At 39.7% G+C, this 21,072-nt stretch overlaps 1 protein-coding gene across 11 annotated transcripts in view; it reads left to right on the forward strand.

Moving 5' to 3' along the window:
• The window catches only part of FNDC3B (fibronectin type III domain containing 3B), a 361,515-nt gene that overhangs the window by 317,393 nt on the left and 23,050 nt on the right, over positions 1-21,072 (forward strand). For all 11 annotated transcript variants that reach the window (XM_054482960.2, XM_054482961.2, XM_054482962.2 and 8 more), the window contains one exon: positions 6,070-6,282. In XM_054482960.2, coding sequence (XP_054338935.1) covers positions 6,070-6,282 — 213 coding nt within the window. The remainder of the gene's footprint in view (positions 1-6,069; positions 6,283-21,072) is intronic.

Consider the following 21,072-nt stretch of genomic DNA (forward strand, 5'->3'; position numbering starts at 1 on the left):
CTTCAAGGTTTTTTTGCCTCCAGAGCAGGGTATGAGAAGAGCAAGTCTCAGTGCCTGGAGCTGGAATGGTGGCATTGGTGTCAAAGGAGCTTTCAGGAGCAGGAGCTTGGTGGGAGACCAGTTCTGACTCCTCCTCCAGGAAGCCTTCTATGAATAACTTTACTCTGAGCCCATCTTTTCCCCGCCAAAAGGGATTTTCGGTGTTTGCTATTATTTCATACTTCAGACATTTTCTGATGATTATTCTCTTCTTTCATGTTTTTCTTAATTAGATGATAATCTAGGGCAGGGGTGTTGTAAAAGCCAGCCCATCTTTTGCTTCTCAGGCCTCTCCTACCCTAGCCCTTTACCTGCGGGCCCTCTCAGTCTCCCTCACACCCACACTCTCGACATCCTGAGCTCTGGGATGGCCAGTCCTGATGAGGGAAGTCTTCCCAGCTAAGGATGGTTTGTTTCGAAAGTCATTCTTCTTTTAATATATTTTGTAGTAGAAATTTGATTATGTATATGTATATATATAAAGTGCATTGTAGAAGGCTATGATCTTCTAAAGCAAGAGTGTATTTGGCATGTAAAATTTGGTCCTTTAATAGTGGATTTTTAATCAAAATTTATAAAGAATGTGGTTCTTTGATTTATTTGATTTGTTTAATCAATAATATTAGTATATTGATAGATATTGCAGACTCCCGGAAACATGAAGAGATTTTTCACATCAGCCTAGCCAAGAAGAATTTGCTTGGGATTACATCACTTCTCCAAATTGGAAAGGAAAATGCTACTTCCCTTGTACTTAATTTGCAGAGCTGAAGATTTTTTAAACTGACATAATGCAAATTAAACAAAACAAAGAGACCTGCATATTTTATCTAAGTTTCAAGATTAGCATGTTACTTGAACTAAAGAGAAAACTTCTCAAGTTTGGGTTTTGGATAGACTCTAATTAATTTAATAAAACTTAAAATTCAGTTTTTATTTTCTGAGGTGAATTCTTGGAGTGGTTCCTCCGGTTAATGTTTGTTTTGCCCATTAGTCCAATGTCACCTCTCACTGGAATTAGGAAATTATTTTCACATACTGTGTTTTTCACCCTAAACCAAAACAAACAGTAACTGCCTTAGTCCTCATTCAGCTGTCTCAGCCTCCTGTGCTCAGAGGCCTTAATATTTTCACCAGAATGCAACAAGACATCATCTCATTCCATTTTATCAGTTCCTCAGTTTTTTTCCATTTTGAATGTTACATCATCATTAGAAATAATTAATGTTAGCTCAGTGCATCAGCTGTACATGTAAATGTTCATGTATTTTCACTGAAACAAACTGTGTTTTTGTAAAAATGTAGGATAGGTTGAATTGAGTATTTTAAAATCTAGGTAGTTGATTTCAGGGCCAGATGCTGTTTAAATAAAGTGAAGTAAACTTGTTGACTCTTCTAAATGCCTGCTTCCTTGGCAGACAGTCATCGTTGAACTGAAAGTGTGGAATTAAAAATGGTCATTTGGTAGGATTTGTAGCTGTATTTGGTCCCTGTTACAATATAAGAGTATGGTGTGCCAGACACACAGGCCTTTGCACCTAAAGGGAGTTCTGTTCATGCCTGGATCTAACATGTGTCTGACATGACCTAGCTGAGCTGCAGTTTCTTCAGTTGTAAAACAGACAAAGTAGCTCCTACCTTATGGGGTCAGTATAGATAATCAGAGATGATATTGTAGATGTCAAACCTAGCTTTCAACCCCTAGTAGTCACTCTTTCATTTAGATCAAGTTATTTAACCTCTCTGCATTTAACTTTGGTTTCCTCATCTCTAAAGGCAGATGTAATAGTAGTTCCCACTCTGTAGTGCATTTTCTGGAACACAGCAAGTTCTCAATGTGTGTAGTGATGGTTGCCATTGTTATTTTCTTCAGTTCCTGAGATCTTTGTCTCACTCTCACCTTGCTGCGGATGGCCTAGAAAGAAGCCCATCCTTTCAGCTTTTGCTGAGTCCTTGGCCATTACTTGGAGGAAGTGGGATCAGCAAGTTACTCATGTTATAAAGTGAGGTGGTATAATAGTGCAGCCGCAGTGAAGACCTGCCCCTGTGCCGGCACTGTTGGGAGGGCGTAACACTCTCAAAGAAGTCATCAGGTTAATGACTCCAAAAATTAACACTTGAAAGTTTGCTAGTGCTTTTGGCTGCCTTGAATCCTCTTCTGATTTTACTGTGGAGTATAAAATATTAAAAATTGGAAAGTGCTTCTTACATCCCTTATCTTAGTTAAGTAATCTTTGTAATTGCAGAAAAAGTCACTGTCCCCAATTTATAGATAAGGAAACTGTTACTTAAAAGTGTTCAGTAATTTCCCCAAGGTCTCCAAATTGATGAGCAGGATTCCCAAAGAGGCCACACTGCTAAAGAGTGTTAAATGCTACCACAGTTTTCTTGGTGGTGGTGGTGGTGGTGGTGGTGGCCGTGGTGTGTGTTAAGGCTAGGATTATATGTCTAGGAAATACTCAGTGAAAGATTAGAGAACCATAGAGCTAAAGATATAAAGAACCTAGTACTTACCAAAATACTAGGGAGGCTTTGAGGAAGTAAATGAATTTACAACAGAAGCCAAACATCAAATCTAAATTTTTTTTATATCTTGATACTTCTAAATATCTTCTAAACTATTTTTAAATTCTTATAAGTGATTTAAATCTCTTAGCATTTTTTTTTTCTTGAGTAGAATAGAACAACAATCTTAAGGAACTCATTACCTCATTTTCTTTTGTGTATTAAAGTAGCTAAGAGCTATTCAGGTGGCACAGAGCAAAGGGTAGGATCACCTAGAATACAAGGTGAGCCAGCAGATGGCAGAAAGGATCTTGGCCTCTGGAATCTAGGAATGTTTGTACCTAGAGTAAAGGGAAGGAATGGTAGTTTGGACACTGGAAGGACCGTAATATAAACCTTGTAGGTGAGGAAATGTGTTACACTGTTGAAGAAAGACTAAAACTTAATGTCCGGCTTAATTTCCTTTTCCTGAGAAGGGAAAGAGGGTAGTAATTTCTACTATCGTGATGACTGCTTTTTTAAAAAGATTTTTCATTTCCAGTTGCCGAAAAATATGTTATATTGCAATCATAGAAAGAAACTGTTCTATTAATACCATAAAGCAATCTTATAAGACTCATGTGGGAGGCAAGGAAGAGTTTTAGTCTTTCAGTGTTATACCGAGAGACTTACATTGCTTTATCTACAAAAGACTTGATGCAGCCCCAGTGTAATAGAATCTGGGAAAAGTAAGGCCCTTTGTAATGGAGTTTTTGCTCTACTTTATCAGAGATGAGTATTTACTACGTTCCAAACTATGAGGCAGATATTTATCTAGTTTTAGGTGATTATAAGTAGAGCTGCTGTAAACATTTGCGTGCAGGTTTTTGTGTGAACATAAATATTAATTTTTCTAGAGTAAATACCTGGGATTGGGATTGCTGGGTCATGTAATAAGCATATATTTAAAAGGCAACTGTTTTCCTATGTGGCGATGCCAGTTTTCATTATCACTAGCAAAATAGGAGAGTTCCAGTTGTACCTTATCCCTGCCAGCACTTTTTTTAACATAATGGTATTACACTGCGAATTTAGTTTGCATTTTTCTAATGGCTAATGATGTCAAACATGTTTTTGTGTCCTTATTTGCCATCTGTATTTCCTCTTTGGTGAAGTGTCTATTCTAGTCTTCCGCCCATTTTTAATGGATTATTTCCTTAACTGAATTTTGGGAGGTCATTATACATTCTGGATACAAATCATTTGTCAGATGTAATATTGGTACATACATTCTTCCAGTCTCTAGTTGTTTTCATTCTCTTAGCAGTGCAAAAGTTTCAAAGTTTGATGAAACCCAGTTTTTTATTTTTTTCTTTTATGTAAGATCATGCTTTTCATGTCATATCCAAAAACTCTTTAGTTAATTCTAGGTAGTAGATTTTCTTCTGTGTTTTCTTCTTTAAAGTTTAATATTCTACATTTAGATCTGTGGTCCCTTTTGAGCAAAGTTTTGTGTAAGGTATGAGGTTGAAGCTGAGGTTTATTTTCCTCCTATTGATATCCAATTATTTCAACACCATTTGTTAAAAAGACTATCTTTTCTCCATTGGATTGCTTTTGCACCTTTGTCAAAAGTCAATTGCCCACGTTTGTGTAGGTCTATTTCTGGAGTCTCTGTTCTCTTGTATTGATCTAGGTGTTCTTCTCTTCACTGGTACCACACTCTCTTGATTACTGTAGCTTTATACTAAGTCCTAAAATCAGGTAGTGTGGTTCTTCAAACTTTATTCTTATTTTTAAATTTTGCATTAGCTATTTTAGTTCCTTTGCCTCTCCACATCACTTTTTTTTAATGTATAAAGAAAAGAGATTTGTTTGGCTTATAATAAACTGTAAACTGTACAAAACCTTTGGTTCTGTAGGCTGTACAAAACGTGTGGTGCCAGCATATGCTTCTAACGAGCCCTCAATAAACCTTTAATTATTCAGTCCTCCTAGGCCTTTGGAGGAGAGGGGCCATGTCTCCAAGATTTGTGAAATGCCCTCTAAGGGCTTTTTCCCATTATCTTGAATATTAGTACCAGGCTCCCTTTTAATCCTACTAATCTCTCTAGCAAGTGGTTGCTCTACAGACTGCATTGATTCTTTTCCTGAAAGTACTCTTTCCTTCTCTACCACATGGCCAGGCTGCAAATTTTCTAAATTGTTACTCTCTGCTTCCCTTTTAATTATAAGTTCCAACTTTAAGTCATTCCTTTGCTCCCATATCTGATCATAAGTTGTTAGAAGCAGCCAGGTCACCTCTTGAACACTTTACTCTTAGAAATTTCTTTTGCCAGATACCCTAAGTTATCACTCTTAAGTTCAGCCTTCCACAAAGCCCTAGGACATGGAAACAATGCAGTCAAGTTCTTTGCTCCAGTTCCCAAAAGTTCCTCATTTCCATCTGAGACCTCCACAGCATGGCCTTCACTGCCCATATTTCCATCAACACTTTGGTCATGACCACTTAATCAGTGTCTAAGAAGTTCCAGACTTTCCTGTCTTCTTCTGAGCTCTCCAGACTCTTCCAGTGTCTGCCCATTACCCACTTCTTCCAAAGCCATTTCCACATTTTCAGGTATCTTTATAGCAACCCTCTACTCCTCAGTACCAATTTTCTTTTAGTTCATTTTGTGTTGCTCAAACAATTCTCCCACCACAACCTCCCAAGTACGGGGACCACAAGCATGTGCCACTATGCCCACTAAATCATTTTTTTGTAGAGATGGGGTCTCACTAGGTGGCCCAGCCTGGTCTCAAACTCATGGACTCAGGCAATCCTCCTGCCTCGGCTTCTCAAAGTGCTAGAATTACAGGTGTGAGCCACTGCACCTGGCCTAAAATAACATTTTATATATACATTTTAACTCTTCGATTTTAAATTCATAGATGATTAAGGTAATATCTTTCTTATCCGTAACTCTGTGCTGCACATAGCAAACATCCAGCTAAGATTTTTGCACATCTGGATGCTATCCCGTTACTAACAATATCTGCATGCTTAGCTCTAAATAAGGACTTGCAGAGATTGTTGGATGAGGCTGGCAAAAGGGAGACATGAAATGTCCTGCTGATGAGTTGTCCTTTGTTTTTGACTCTGAAGGAGACTCATTTGTTCCCCCATTTAGTTTACTCTTGATAGCTCACCTACTTCCGAAACTGACCATGAGGCAGCTAAAGGGTAACTAGGACAAAATATAAAAGCGTATCTTTAGGATATCTTCCCTGAGACAACAAACATATTTTTTTTTTAAATTAAAGAACTAAGAGATATCTTGCTACTATGCTTTTTTGCTATTATTTTTTTTTAAATGGAGACTATAGTCTGTCCACTGAGCAACCCTGTGCTTCTATTTGTCTTGAGTTACTTTAACTTGTTTTTCTTCATTCTATGTTATTGCTTTAGGGACAAGTAATAAATACTGCGCTCAACGTTTATTTTGAATGAAGAATTGCTGCTGCTTTAACCTGCATTGTCTGTATTTTTTTTTTCCCTTTCTCTAGGATCAGAATTCAGGCTATAAATGAAATTGGAGCTGGACCATTTAGTCAGTTCATTAAAGCAAAAACTCGGCCATTACCACCCTTGCCTCCTAGGCTAGAATGTACTGCTGCTGGTCCTCAGAGCCTGAAGCTAAAATGGGGAGACAGTAACTCCAAGACACATGCTGCTGATGACATGGTGTACACACTACAGCTGGAGGACAGAAACAAGAGGTGAGGTGGGGGTGAGGATGCTCCTGAAGCTTCTGTAGCTTTGGCTTGCGGGATGAAATCTCAATTGTACATTTTTATTTGCTTGCACTAAGACCCTCTTCCTTCTTGTTCAGAGGCTTCCTTTGACTTGAGCCCTGCGTTTTATACCCGGAGTTGTTCCCTTTATTCTCCATTTGGAATTTCTAAACAGTCTAAAGATCCTGATTTCCTTACATAGAATAATATGCCCTTTTTTTTCCCTTTCATCAAGCCAGATAATGGAGAGAAATTATCTAAAGAAAATTGTCAAATTCAAGTTCACACTATGTAATAGCATTATATTAGTCATGAGTGCAGAGGGAAATAAGACCCAGGAAGAGATGTTACCTCTTTAAATATTCAGTAACCATCAGGACAAACATGTTTACCAATGTGAAATAGCTGTGGGTGATGTACAGATGGGGATTGTACTCTGTAACTATGGGCAATGCAATATCAAATTAACCAGAGCAAATAGGAGATTCTTCATAAGACTCCATACCGAGGAAACACTCTTGGCTCTCGAAATCAAATGTAGCCTTTCACGTAGTATTTGTTTAACCTAACTTCATTTCCTCTGAAAATGCCCGATCAGAAGACAGCCAAACTGTATTTAGAAATAATCCAATGTCAAGCAAAAGTTAATGGTGACAGAATGTTCTGTTACCAAAAGTCCTAATCAGAGAATCAGGTAAAGGGAATGGGAGATCACCATAAAACCAAGACAACCAAAATGCTGCTACTTCCCTGCTTACCTACTGACACACAAAACCAGTGTCAGTATAGAAGCATTTCTGTTATTTCCTTTTATGCATGATACTATTCTGTTCCTTCACATATGGAACCCGTTCTAGTTACACAGAAAACCCTGTCCCAGTCTCCACCCCCTACTCTGCACTCAAGCACTTTGATGGATTTCAGTACAGTGGAGCCCTGTGGGCCTTCAGTGGAGACCAAGATGAGAAATCACATAAGACCCTACCTCTAGGAGCATAATATCCATTTTTAAAATGGCCATGGAACATTTAGTGTCAGAGGAAAAAAGTGCTTTGGGAGTTTGAAGGAGGCAGAGACCATCTGGTTTAAAAGATCAGGAAAGATTTCTTGAAAGAGGTGACATTTGAGCTTGACTTTGGAGGACCTGGCAAACCTGGTAATTTTTATGACAGAACAAAAAGTGATTATCCTCTTGGAAATTAGTTCTAGTGAAGAGAACACAGAGAAGGTAAAGCTTCTTTTGATAGGTTCATGAAAGATTAGATTCATATTCACTGATACACAGATCATTCATCTTACTGTGCTATATGTGCCTTCGGATGTGTTTTCATGGGCTTGTTATTTTACTGGCCAGGGACGACTCAATGGGAGAGGGCTGGCAAGAACAGCAATTCTGAACTAACAGAAATCACAATCCATGTATAAAACTAGCATTGGGGGAAATTTTTAAATGTCTTTTCATTTTTTCCCAGGCCTGTGGCTTCCATTGGTGGTAAATCCTTAGAAAATAGCTTCTAGTTGTGCTGTTTTAGAAAAAAGTGAAGCACAGAAAAGTTGTTGAAAGTGGTAGCTAGCCGAGTTGGGATAAAGGCCAGTGCCTCCCAATTCCCCGTGCCCTGCCTCCACTGCTGTCTTAGAAATATGGGAAGTGAAGGCTCTGCCCCAAGAAGGGCACCCCCTCTTGCTGCAGTCCTGCCCTGTGTGGGGCAGCAGCCCACTAGTGCCTCATAGGGATACCTATACAAACGTGTAGTCTGATCCAAGGTTTTCCATGACACAGTGGCTCCTGGGCACAGAACAAAAGCTCCCCAAGCACTTTTCCAAATGCGGTTGCTGGCATGAGGCATTTGAATATGCCAGACAAAAAACAGTGCAGAATCTAGTAATCAATACATGTTGTTTCTTCCCCCCTCAAAAAGCCCAAGGCTTGCCTAATCAAATAAATGACTTGCCTAAATTTAAATGGCAGTTTAAGAAAACTTCGCATTAGGAACAGTATTTTTCTTAATTATAGGAGCTAGAGTCTAAATTTATCTTTTTAAATTAGATTTGTCAGTGCTCTCAGAAAGTTATTAAAGTGATGGGAATATGAGCATAATAAATTCTCATTCTATTTGTGAATAATTTTCCTGAGATTTAATAGAATGAAAACAGCCTAATTTTAGTTTGAAGATGACCTTCCTCAGTGTCTTGAAGCTGAACTCTTGTAGTGAGTGGCCTTTTGAATTCAAGCCTTTAACTTTGGATCTTGGCACATGGGTATCAAGGAGAAGCAATTTGAGTTGGATACATCGTAATACTTTTTATTAGAATAGCCTTTGTCAATCTAGTCTCCTCAAGGTTCTTTAGGACCTGGCTTCTGCAGTTGAAAAGAACAGTGTCTTCCTCCCAAGGGGCAGCTGTCTTTTTCATTGAACTTGTTGCTAGAGGAGCTTCTAGTTGTAAAGCACATACTCTTTAGCGTATTTGTTAATTTCATTAACCACCAGTAAGTTCTTACGCACGTGGCCAAAATAATGATATATCCCACTTGTGGCCAAGGTGAGAACCATAGATAGGCTTGTTATTTTACTTTACTTTCTTACCTCCAGGCTCTCAAAAATATTTTTCCCCTTAAGTTTGAGCATATTTCATGTAAATAAAAGGGATCCCAAAGAGCATCTTGCGTGAACCTTTGGCTCAAGACAACTCAACCTAAAATTCATCTAGATCACCTGGACTTGCTATGTTGAAAGGATTTTTCCTCCAGAATCGGACATTTGTTTCCCATCTATTCTGGCTTACGATACTGAAGAGTCCCAGTCCATATTTATGAAGGAAGCAGCCTTAAAGTGTTACCATGAACACTTTATAAACAGGCGTTGTGGGCCTTTGAAAAGAAAGCTGCTGATGTCTGAGTTGTATGGGAGTCCTAGCCAGCTGTTTAAGTGTTCTTCTTAACACTTAAGTATATTTTGTAACAGAAGAAAAATGAAAATTAATATATCTGTGCTTCATAATTGTCATATTAAAGAGTTGAGTCGATTTTAGCAACTAAACTATTGCTCTCCAAATTTCCTTAATTCATTAAATAAAGGGGTTAAACTAGAAGACGATCTCTGATATCCTTTCACCTTTTCACCTTAAGGCAACAAATCTTTGTAGAGTATTTGTGAATTAAATCCTTTATGAAAAGGTGTCCCTTGTAAATGATTGGGGCATGTTGCCTCTTTTCCTTCATATTTTTAGCTTCTGCTATTCATAAGAAAATAAGAAAAATACTAACTTCCCTTAAGAATAACTATTTAATGTCCAAAAACCCCTCAGGTTCTGCAGCTATGATGCACTGATTTATGATGTTTATTTATATACCTCTTACTCAGAAAATTTGGAATGACCAAGAGATTTACAAATGCAATGTTTAGCCAAAAATGTTTTTAACATTCTAAAGGATACTTATATTTTTATTGTTGTTGTTTTGTTATTGTTGTTGTTGTTTTTACAGCCTCCCTCCCAGGAAACTTGGATTTATTGCATGCCTACAGAGCGTTAAGCATTGAGAGCTTTGTCTACTTTATTTAGTTCTTGAGTAAAAAGGGAAATATTTTCTAGAAAGTAGGGTTTGTACCAAAGCCTTCTACCATTTAGGTGAAAAAAAAAAATACATTGTTTCTGATAAGTTGAATTGATTTCAACTTACAGTTATTGGAGTTTTATACATCAAATAGAGGCACTGCTTAAGTATTAGATGGACAAAGATGACTAAGATCCCTGCCCTTAAGGAGCTCACAGTCTGGTGGGTAATGGTAGGACACAGATGCTTTAAAGCAAATTATGATGTGGAAGGCCTAAAGATTGACACATGCACAAGGTATAGAGGGAAAATTGAAGAATGGCACCTAAGGTAGGCTTAAAATCAAATGAACACTTCTTAGAAAAGATGACAGGTTGAGTGAGTCTTAAAAGGATGCCAGTCTTGTAACCTCATGCCTGGGGAGCATTGGGATGGAGACTAGTGATGAAGACTTGGGACAGGATGGAGATTACAGGCAAAACCTCCAAAGTACAGAAAGGTGCCCTGAGTCTTTCTCCAAGTAACTGTCTCTATTTTGTTATTTTCAGACCTGGTGCTTTCTTTCCCCTTAAGTTTGGGCATGTTTCATGTAAATAAAAGGGATCCCAAAGAGCATCTTGCCCAAACCCTTGGCTCAAGGCAAATCAACCTAGAATTCATCTAGATCACCTGGACTTGCTATGTTGAAAGGATTCTACCCCCTGGGATAGGACGTTTGTTTCCCATTTATTCTGGCTTATGATACTGAAGATTCTGCGTCCATATTTATGCAGGAAGCAAGCCTTAAAGCAGTGCTTCATATTTATAGAACTAAGTTCATTTCAATGATAAGATTATGATCATTCAATCATCGATTTTTTTTTCTTGAATTACTACTATGTGCTGGGCCTTATGAGGTATGTGGACTATCTATGAGAGCTTATCTTGCTGAGGGAGATAAATTAACATTAAACAATAAGCAGACAGTAAAACAGACAGCAGACAGCAAAACAAAAATTAAATTAGTTTGGCCTTAGAGTGATTAAGTCTATTATTCTTAACAGATCCAGCACAGAAGATATGAATGTCTTTGGTTCCCATGTTATACAAGAAAAATATATCTCCAAAGTCGACATTTCCATAAAGCTACATTAACCTCATACAGGCGCTAGAATAACAGGATCAGCTTGTGCATTTTAAGATTGTAGCACTGTGCTGATGACTTTGAAGATGCGTTTATCTGTGTTAAATGAAATGTTATGCTGCCCTAACAGAATCGGAGTTGATGCTGCTCCCTGTCCTGACCCTTGTGGGTCTATGTTCCCTGATAATTTTACACAGCACTGAGGCGGGAAGAACGTAAATTCCAGGAATGCATTTATGGTTAATCTGTTATTGAGGTTTAGTCAGAGAGCCAGTGTTTTTTAAACCAAGGCTCCCATGAAATTGGGCTGGAGGAAGAGGGATCTAATAGAGCAGATAATTACCACTTGCTCTCCATTAACTCAGCCCTTGTGCCCAGGATGCTTTTCCTTTTGGCCAGCAAAATTGGAGTGGCTTTGTCATGTTTACAGGGAGCCTGCCTGTTGGCTATTAGAGAGGGACAGAAAGAATCTGCATATAGAAACCCTGAAAGAATACACACTAGGCAACTAGTGCTAGGTCGGGAACCTGAGCAGCATAGTGAGACCCTTTCTCTAAAACAATTTTTAAAAACTTAGCCAGGCATGGAGGCACACACTAGGTCCCAGCTACACCGGAGGCTGAAGTGGGAGGATCCCTTGAACCTAGGAGTTTGAGGTTGCAGTGAGCTGTGATTGCACCACTACACTCCAGCTTGGGCAACAGAGTGAGACCCAGACTCTAAAAAAAAAAAAAAAAATAGTCTGGAATATATGGGCACTGAGGAGGTGTGAGCTTTCTCAGTGTATGCCTATTATAGAACAAACTCCTGCTTACATTTGTCAGACCATGTTGCCAAATTAAATGAAACAGACGTGAGGCAGCCAGCTCAGGGCCAGGCCCTTAAGAAACCCTCAGCATTTGTTTCCAGTGCTTCTTTGACTAGTCCCCGATCCATATAATCATCATTGTTTGATAAATGACATTTTCATATTACATCCACCAGCAGGCTATCATGATTCTCGACATGGGTATCAAATCTCTGTTGAAATCTCAGATCTGTTGCTGGGTTTCTAGGTGACTAGAGGCATATCCCTTCACTTCTTTTTGCCTTAATTTCCCCTACTACAAAATGCAAATAATGATAGTTGTCTTCAGTCCTTAATTGTTGGGGGAAAAAAGATTTTAGAAACATTTTTGGCCAGATGCGGTGGCTCATGCCTGTAATCCCAACACTTTGGGAGGCTAAGGCAGATGGATTACCTGAGGTCAGGAGTTCAAGACCAGCCTGGCCAACATGGCGAAAACCCGTCTCTACTAAAAATACAAAAATTAGCCGGGCATGGTAGTACATGCCTATAGTCCCAGCTACTCGGGAGCCTGAGGCAGGAGAATTGCTTGAACCTGGGAGGCAGAGGTTGCAGTAAGCCGAGATCGCGCCACTGTTCTCCAGCCTGGGCAACAGAGCAAGACTCCATCTCAAAAAAAGAAAATAACATTTTTATTTCTTAGAAAAGGAGCGTAACAATTTAGCCTTTGAAACAGAGTAACTTAGTCAATCTTAGGCTAAAATATCCAGGCACAGACAGAGGTGAGAGGTGGCAAATGAACTATTTGAGATCTTAATTGGACCAGAAATAGAAGTCAGATTACAGTTTTACCTCTCATTTACTAAAAACAAAAGTAACAGAATGGAATTAGATAGCATTTTTTTCAGGTTGTGACAAGACCACTAAAACATTAGTAGGCAAATAGAAATTTGGAAAACTCTGGGAAGAGTATCCTTGAAGATTTCACTGCATATACTTGAAAGCAAAGTAGGAGAGTGGGAGATTGCAAGCTTTTCAGGTGGTCTTTAGAAATTCTAGTCATCCTTTTTTTAAATATAAATAAATCTCCATTTTAATATATTAATGTCTAAAATATACCAAAAAAAAGATGTTTTTTGTTTTATTCCTTTATTCTTTGTAAAGAATTCCCACCCTCAGTAGGTATAGTGAAATTTTATCTCTTAGAAAAGGAGCATAAAAAAATTCCACCCATTAGTGAAATAGTATTACAGCCTGATCACTCACAAGCCAAAAAAGGTCCATATACAGCCAGGGACAGAGGGTTAGGAAATTAACCTCTTTTCTCAATAGCTGTTGGCACGTTCATGCTCAGTCGGTAAACGGGGACTCTTGCCAACATCAAAATCAGTTTAGGTATTACACCTTCCCTGCCTCAGGTGTCCCCACATGATGCCATCTGCTTCTCCATAGACATGGTCGGACTCTGTGTTCTTGGCAGAGTGAGGGTGAATACTATCCATTTCTATTTTGAGCACCGTTCGTTCCCAAATGCCATCTGAGTAACATACGAAATTCTCTCTCTCTTTCTCTCTCTCTCTCTCATTCATACACATACACACAATCCGTGGAGCCCAGGGAAATTAAGAAAAAAAAAAAAGACATGTCATTTTTAATGAATATTGCTGAGCTGTTGATTTGTGATACTGTGAAACATGTTTTGAAAGGTACCATTTGCAGCCTTTAGCAGACTACAGGTTATTTTAGGTCAGCAGGTTAGAGCATTTTGAGGAGTTAATATTAATGGGTTGCTGTGAGCCTGTAGTTGGCCTAGGGATTATAAGATAACAAGGTAGTAAATGTAGAAACGTTAGCGTTATCTCTTATTTTCCATCATAAATTTAAGTTGTAGGCCAGTTAGAGCATTCTTGGATGTTTTTTTCAAAATGAAACTGTTTTAAGGAAACATTCTAAAGCTAAATTCTTCATGTGTATTACATTTCCCCCTATAGTGATTTAAAATAAAGGAACATTTAAAGATTTAACATGATGGAACTTCTTCCTTCAGTTGCACTTGAATGCAAAAAGTCAACTTTCACAATGTTAAAGCCTAAAATACTGAAATTAAAAGTATAGCCTTCCCCAAGAATTTCTGGAAAATGCCCAGAATCTGTTGTCTGCCTTTCTAGTGCATATTCAATAAGGAGTCATAGAATTTACTTTGATCTCATAAAAGTTCCTGCCAAGTGAACAAGACAGCTGTTGTCTGGCAGTTGAGCTGTAGAGAGTTATGTGACTTGTTCAAGTTTACAGTGAAGGTAATAATCTCTGCATTCTGGCTAAGGTCTGTGTATATCTTTTTGCTCTTGAAACCTTGCTCTGTCCTGCCATGGAGTACTCTGACTGGCAAGCAGAATAAAATAAGCAAAGTCATTCGGTATTCACAGACACGTAGAACTTTGTTTTTCATTTTTAAATATCTTTATTTTTTTAGAGCAGTTTTAGGTTCACAGCAAAATTAAGCTGAAGGTACAAAGATACCCCTTATCCCACCTACCCCAACACATGCACAGCCTTTTCTATTATCAGCATCGTCCACCACAGTGGGACATTTGTTACAGCTGATGAACAGACATTGGCACATCATTATTACCCAAATTCCATAATTTACATTAGGGTTTACTCTTGGTGTTGTTCACTGTATGGATTTGGACAAATGTATGATGACGTGTTTCCACAATTATAGTATCACACAGAGTTGTTTCCTCAGTATCTATGGGTGATTGGCTTCAGGGCAACACTCTCCCCCCCTGCCCCCCCACAAATCCATGGAAGCTCCAGTCCCTTATATAAAATGGCATAGTATTTGCATATAACCTATGCACATCCTCCTGTATACTTTAAATCATCTCTAGTTCACTTATGATACCTAATATACTGCCATTGCTATGTAAATAGTTGTTATACTTTAGGGAATAACAAGAACAAAAAAGGCAGAACATGTTCAGTATAGATGCAAGCATCCTTTTTTTCCCCCATTATTTTCTATCTGCAGTTGGTTGATCCACAGATATGGAACCTAGGGATATGGAGGGCTGACTGTGCAGAATGTTTTTTTAATCATTGGTAAATCACCAACATTAAAACTCATGCGTGCTTATTGCCATCTGAGTGTCTTGTTTCAAGAAGATATTACAGTCAAAGCTCAAACAAGTTATGGGCAGAGCCATCAAGAATTCATTTAGACTGTAAACTTTTAATGACCCACCCAACCTTCTAACCAGTTTATTTCCCCTTTCCAAGTAAATATTCTTAGTGTAGGAGAGCATTTCTCCCCATCTTTCTTCTCTCTAAGTAAAAATGCCCAACGCTATGGGCAGTGCCTAGATTGGGTGCATTGCCCCATCTTGGTGTTTGCAGCAACAGTTCTTAGCCTGGACTCGCCAGGACAGGGTGACCTTGGTCATATGCCCAACTCCTCTCTCCAACTCAAGAAAACCTCATGGAATGAAAGTGAGAGGGATGCCATTCTGAGGACTCCTTCAGCTTTTCCAACCTTGTAAAACAGACTCATGAGCATTGGTGCTTTGTTAATAATACTCGTGTTAGAAACAATAATATTTACATAGTATTAAAAACAGTAGTATTTATGGAACATTTAATAAGTGCTAGGCATTGTCTAGTGGGTTTTCCTTCATCATCCCTTTTAATTCTCTCAATAATGCTACAAGGTAGTTACTCTTATCGTACCCACTTTACAGAGGAGGAAACAACTTACCTGGTTGTAGAACGCACCATTACCAGACTGTTGAGCCTGAACTCAGACCCAAGCCAGCTTACTGCAGAGCTTATATCATCACCCAGTGTGTTGTATCCGAACTCACTGCACAGTGGAGCCCCACAGGTGTTACTGTGCTTGTCCTCTTCTTGGTCGTCACTGGAGCCTGGGTCATGGGGCTGATGCCTCTGAAGCTTCATGGGCACAGGCAGCAGGGGATGGAGGTAGAGTAGAAGACCCCTCAGAGATATTGCCAGCATGGGCTGGGGCTCCTGTGGTACCATAAGGGTTGCCTGTAGCTACATATGCCTCAGCCTGAACTCATGCTAAAATGACTCAGTGACTTTATTGAGCATATAGTGTGTTCCAGGAATCGCTATATATACATTATTCCTTGTTGCTTTTGTCAGCAAGAGTGCTCATGTCATGAAAATAACAAAGTGAGCATTTTATTTGTACTCCTTGGCCACCACATTAGATGAGTGATTTATGTTGGGGGAGCTAAATGTCTGGCATAGGCTGTAACAGAACATCACAAATTTAGATTGACATGTTCCTGCTGGGTCAAAAGCTGTGAATGACCCCAGTAACCTGGGGAGAGGCCTGTATAGCAGGAACTGGGAGCCAGAGGTCCTCAGGGTACAAGTCAGATCCCCAAAAGGTGACCTGTGGCCTTCCTGGTGCAGAGTTTGGGGCCATTGGATAATGCCATATGCTAGGCTCTTACTGTGTCCTGGGCTCAGTGCTAAGGTTTTACCCACATAAATATTGCATTGACTCTTAAAACAATCTACGAGGTAGATGCTGTGCCCATTTTACAAATGGGAGGAACTGACACTTAGCAGGGGTGAATGATGTGGCAGTAAAGCGCAGAGCTGGTTAGAGCACAGGTCTTCCTGGGTCCAAGTCCCTGTGCTCCACCTCCTCCACCGATAGTGTCGGAGTTACAGAGGGGAGTGAAGGATGGTCCAGTCCTTCTCAGCAGCCTAGAGCAGGGGAGCAGCCCAGGGTTAAGCAGGTGTGACTCCTCGTGGAGTGCATCCCTGTTTCCTGAGCCCCACTCGCTGTTAGAAACCAAGGTATTGAGGACTTAGTGAGAGTTTTTCACCATTTCCTGCTGCTTTAGGTCCTCCCATTTCCAGTTGACTTCTTCCTACTCCAGGGATCTCCTCCCTTCCCCAGGGTTGAAGCAATGCACACTGAAGTATTAATAGTAGTGATCAGCACCTTCAAGACAGCAGGACCCTTCCGTTGCCTTCTGGCCACGGTGTGATGTCCTAGGGCCTGTGATGCATAAGCAGGTGGAATCTAAGCACTGACCCTGGTCATTCTACATATAAGAGGAAGAGGACTAGGAAAGCTCGACAGATGCTATTCTCCTCTTCACGGCAAAGCCTTGCTCTTTGGAATCCTTATCTGCATTTAAAATGTGTAGTCTTCAATCATTGTGTCTTGGGATGCTTGGTATATTTTGTTCCATCACAAAAGGCCTCTGGCTTACTTATTAATGAATTTTGAAGTTAAGTTGGTCTTTTAAAAAAGATATAGGAGCAAGAAAAAAATTAACTTAGTCTTTGTAAAACAAATATTTGATGAATATTTGTAATCTCTCCCTGAGTGGTTCTAGCCACAGGGGTGTTAACCTACAGAGCTTCCTAGAAAGAGCACCATACAAATGCCATAAATCATTGGCCCCGAAGAAGGAAGATTCTCTCTTCTTTTGCCTCCTGGAATGATGGGAAATAATTATAGAACTGGGATGAAAGAGGAATTATATTATTCTTGTGTTGGCATATGTGCTTTTTATTATGTTTTGGTAGGTCTTTATTGTCTGATATTGGAGGAGCAATGGGAACCAGACATTACTGTCAGCATGTACATTTCATGCTAGGGTTTACCAGAAAGAAATTTAGGATCAGCGATTATCTGAGGCCTGCTGTGTCAGAGCTTAGGGCTTTTATGTGAGCCGTCAAATTCAGACCTCACCAGTGTGTTGCGAGGAAGCGTCTCTGCCTGTACTTCACTGGCAGGACCCGCCTGAGGGAGAGTAAACAGCTTCACAGATGTAGTCCCACAGCTCATGTCTGAGGCCAACATGGCAGCCTGCTCTGCAGGGTTGCCTCTTACCATGTGGCTGACTTTCCACCGAGAAAAAATAACTTCTGTGTTAGCAGACAGTGATGTACGTGGTCTCTTAGAACACACGGGGAGTTCTTTCTAAAAATTCTGTCTTCACAGCATTAAGATGATTATAACTAACACATATTGAGTTATTATATATCAGGATTAGCCTAAGCACTTTGATTTTATTTATTTATTTATTTTATTTATTTTTTTGAGACAGAGTCTCGCTCTGTCGCCCAGGCCGGAGTACAGTGGCAGTCTTGGCTCACTGCAACCTCTGCCTACCGGGTTCAAGCGATTCTCCTGCCTCAGCCTCCTGAGTAGCTGGGACGACAGGCACGCACCACCACGCCTGGCTAATTTTTGTGTTTTTAGTAGAGATGGGGTTTCACCATGCTGGCCAGGCTGGTCTCAAAATCCTGACCTTGTGATCTGCCCGCCTCGGCCTCCCAAAGTGCTAGAATTACAGGCCTGAGCCACTGTGCCCGGCCAGCACTTTTCTTTTATTAACCCATTTAAACCTCACAATATCTCTGAGGTTGGTTCCATCATTTCACTGATTGTACAGATGAGAAAACTGAGGCATGAAGAGGCTAAACTACTTGCTGGTATCTCATAGTCTACAGAGCCAATTCCAGTCTCAGAAATTGCATTTACTGAGAGCCTACCAAGTACCCAGATCTTCAGGGGGTATAGAAGAAGTTTAACTAGAATCTATTTGCTTGTGTATTTAATGAATTTTTTTGTTGTAGAGAGAGTAAAATGACATGAAATTGGAAATGACTGTGATAAATGATTTTCATAGTATAAAAAATTGGTACCAAGTCTTTCTCATCCCTTTCATGCCATGGTTTCATTCTTGCAGTTCTCTTTCTATTCTTACCTCTTTTATTTCCTTAAGAAGACGAAAGGGTAGGGAAAATCTTTAAAGTGAGGAAAGTGTCAGCTTTTTAATAATGTGCCAACTTGCTACCTCTGTCTTTAACGTCTCCCTGTGGCTCTTGGTCACACTTCAGAGTGAGATGATTGGAGAAAGTCTTCAGAAGGCATTAGCTATGATCATCTTGCATCATTGCTCAGCCCTTCTGACCTTGGGCCTGTGTGTTCCTCTTAGGGCACAGGCCCCAAAAGGACAGGGTACATCAGTGTTTCTAGATGGCCTGATTGACACTTGATGCTTTCCTGCCTTGGGCTGTTTCACCCAAAGCTCTTAGGAATCCTTATGTCTCTCCCCTTCCCACCTTATACTTGTTTCACCCAGGAGAGAGCCTCTGTCATGCCCATCGCCTCCTTCCCTCCTGAAGGCTCAATATCTGGTTAATTACATGACATAGGAATTACTTACCATCTATTTTGGCTATTTCCATACACATTCCGAGAACAAAATAAAAGAGCTCTTCTCCATGCTCCTCTCATCATTTCTTCCCATGCCCTTTTTTGGGGAAGGCAGGCCAGTCAAAGCAGTGATGGCTTTGATCAGAGCAACGAGCAGATCATGATTTATTATTGCCAGAGTGGACAGTGGGCTACATTAGAGGACTGCTTAGACGCATGCTTATTCTAGAAAAGGCTGAAGGAAGAAAGAACCACCCCTTTCCCTCCTCTTCTCAGCTCCCTTCTGCTGGGAGCACCAGGCTGCCAGTTGCCAAGTTCCTCTCCACGGGGAATTGCAGCTCCAAGGTGGCCTCCTGGAGCTGCCTAACTCCGCCTTCACTGAAAATAAGGTGATTGAACTGTAAAGCTGAAATCCTCTGTAGTCATGTCTCCTCCAGAGTCTTCAAGGTCACTCCCACTTTTTTCTAGACACAAATGGGGTCATTTTTGTATTTCTAATTAACACTGTCTCCAGACATAAATAAAATTTTAAATTTCTCATTACTATCAGCTGTTTCCACTATGTTTTTCATAAATTGGAATGCAATTTTAAACAGTTAATAAAATGCTCCAGTACAAGAGCAAAACAAAAAGTTAAAGGAACACAATAGTCTAGAAACAGAAGATTTTGATGTATTTGAAAACTGGTACGTATGTTATCTGTTCTATTTAGATTACAAACAGAGTAATGAATTTGCTTCAGTAAATTTCTTTGTGACTGTGAGTGCTATTGCTTACATTATAATTGGGTCTGGGTTCAAATATATATTGAACTTATTTTCCAAAAGAAATACTCTCCTTAGAGTGTGGCATGGCAGGAAAGCATACTGTTCCTAGTAGTCCTCTCCAAACTCCTTTAAAAACTGAGCTTTATGGCAAATTTGTAATGAAGATGTAACACTTTCACTTCTTAAAGCATGACTTCAATTTGTGATATAATTAAGGGCAATTACTCCTGTTAGAGATTGTAGACTAGGTTAGGCTGAGTTAATAAATAGCTGTTTGGCTCTGGCATCAGCAAGGATGTCTTCATTAGGGTAGTAATGTGTCAAGAGTGCTAAATAGGTTGCCATGGTATTTGTGGGTTTCAGCCTGGACTCTGGCTTTCCCTGAAATTAAAAATGTTCAGCCTTTAATAAAAGGCACTTCCTTACACAGCAAAGCAGACAGCACACAAATAGGTGAAATGACCAGGGCTCAGGAACTTGATTGCAGAGGCTGATGAATACACACGTGGATATTTTAAAGTAAGCATTAACTCTGACAGGCTTTGTTAAAAAAAGAAAAAAAAAGAAAAGAAAGAAAAGAAAATGTTTTAGATCTGTATCTCTTCATTTTTCCATCCATTCATCCATCCAGAGGGACTGTTCTCCAGCATGTGGAAAAGCTGCTGCTCTGCTTCAGAAAACCTTGCCCGCACTCAGGACCAGCTAACGCACAGGGATTAGGTCTTATTCATCTTTCAAATCCACAGAGCCTAGCACACAGCAGATGTTCAAGAAGTGTTTGCTAAATGAATACATAAATTCTGCTTACCCCTAGGCCAAATTGGCCCAAGAGTTAGACATTTTGGATTATGATTTTGTTAGTGGCCGACTTCCAGTATCTGAAGACAGTGGATTGTCCTCAGATGCTGTGACGAAGCCCTGGAAATGTAGAATCCATTGGCCTGTCTGTCTAGGAACAAGGCATTGTGGTTCAATTAACTTATGTAGTGGTTCTCAGAGTGTCCACTGGACCAGCAGGATTCAAATACTGAATCTACTAAAGATCCTGGATGACTTATGGGAAGTTATGTTATTTCCAAAATTTTACAGTTAAACTATATTTTTTAAAAAGATGACAGCATACTGTAGTTCTCAAATATGTTTTTACTGTGAAAACGTTGTCTTCAAGACCCTGGGGGAAAACACCTAAAACATAAGGCCTTGTTTGCTTATCTTTGTGCCTGTTACGCTTAACGTTTCATGGAAATCTTAATTAGCAGAGAAGTGTGAAATAGTTCTGGATCTGATGGGGGAAGGAGCCAAAAGCTGCCAGTCCAAACTGTCCAGCCC

Source organism: Pongo pygmaeus, chromosome 2, assembly GCF_028885625.2.
Source record: "Pongo pygmaeus isolate AG05252 chromosome 2, NHGRI_mPonPyg2-v2.0_pri, whole genome shotgun sequence".
NCBI lineage: Eukaryota > Metazoa > Chordata > Mammalia > Primates > Hominidae > Pongo > Pongo pygmaeus.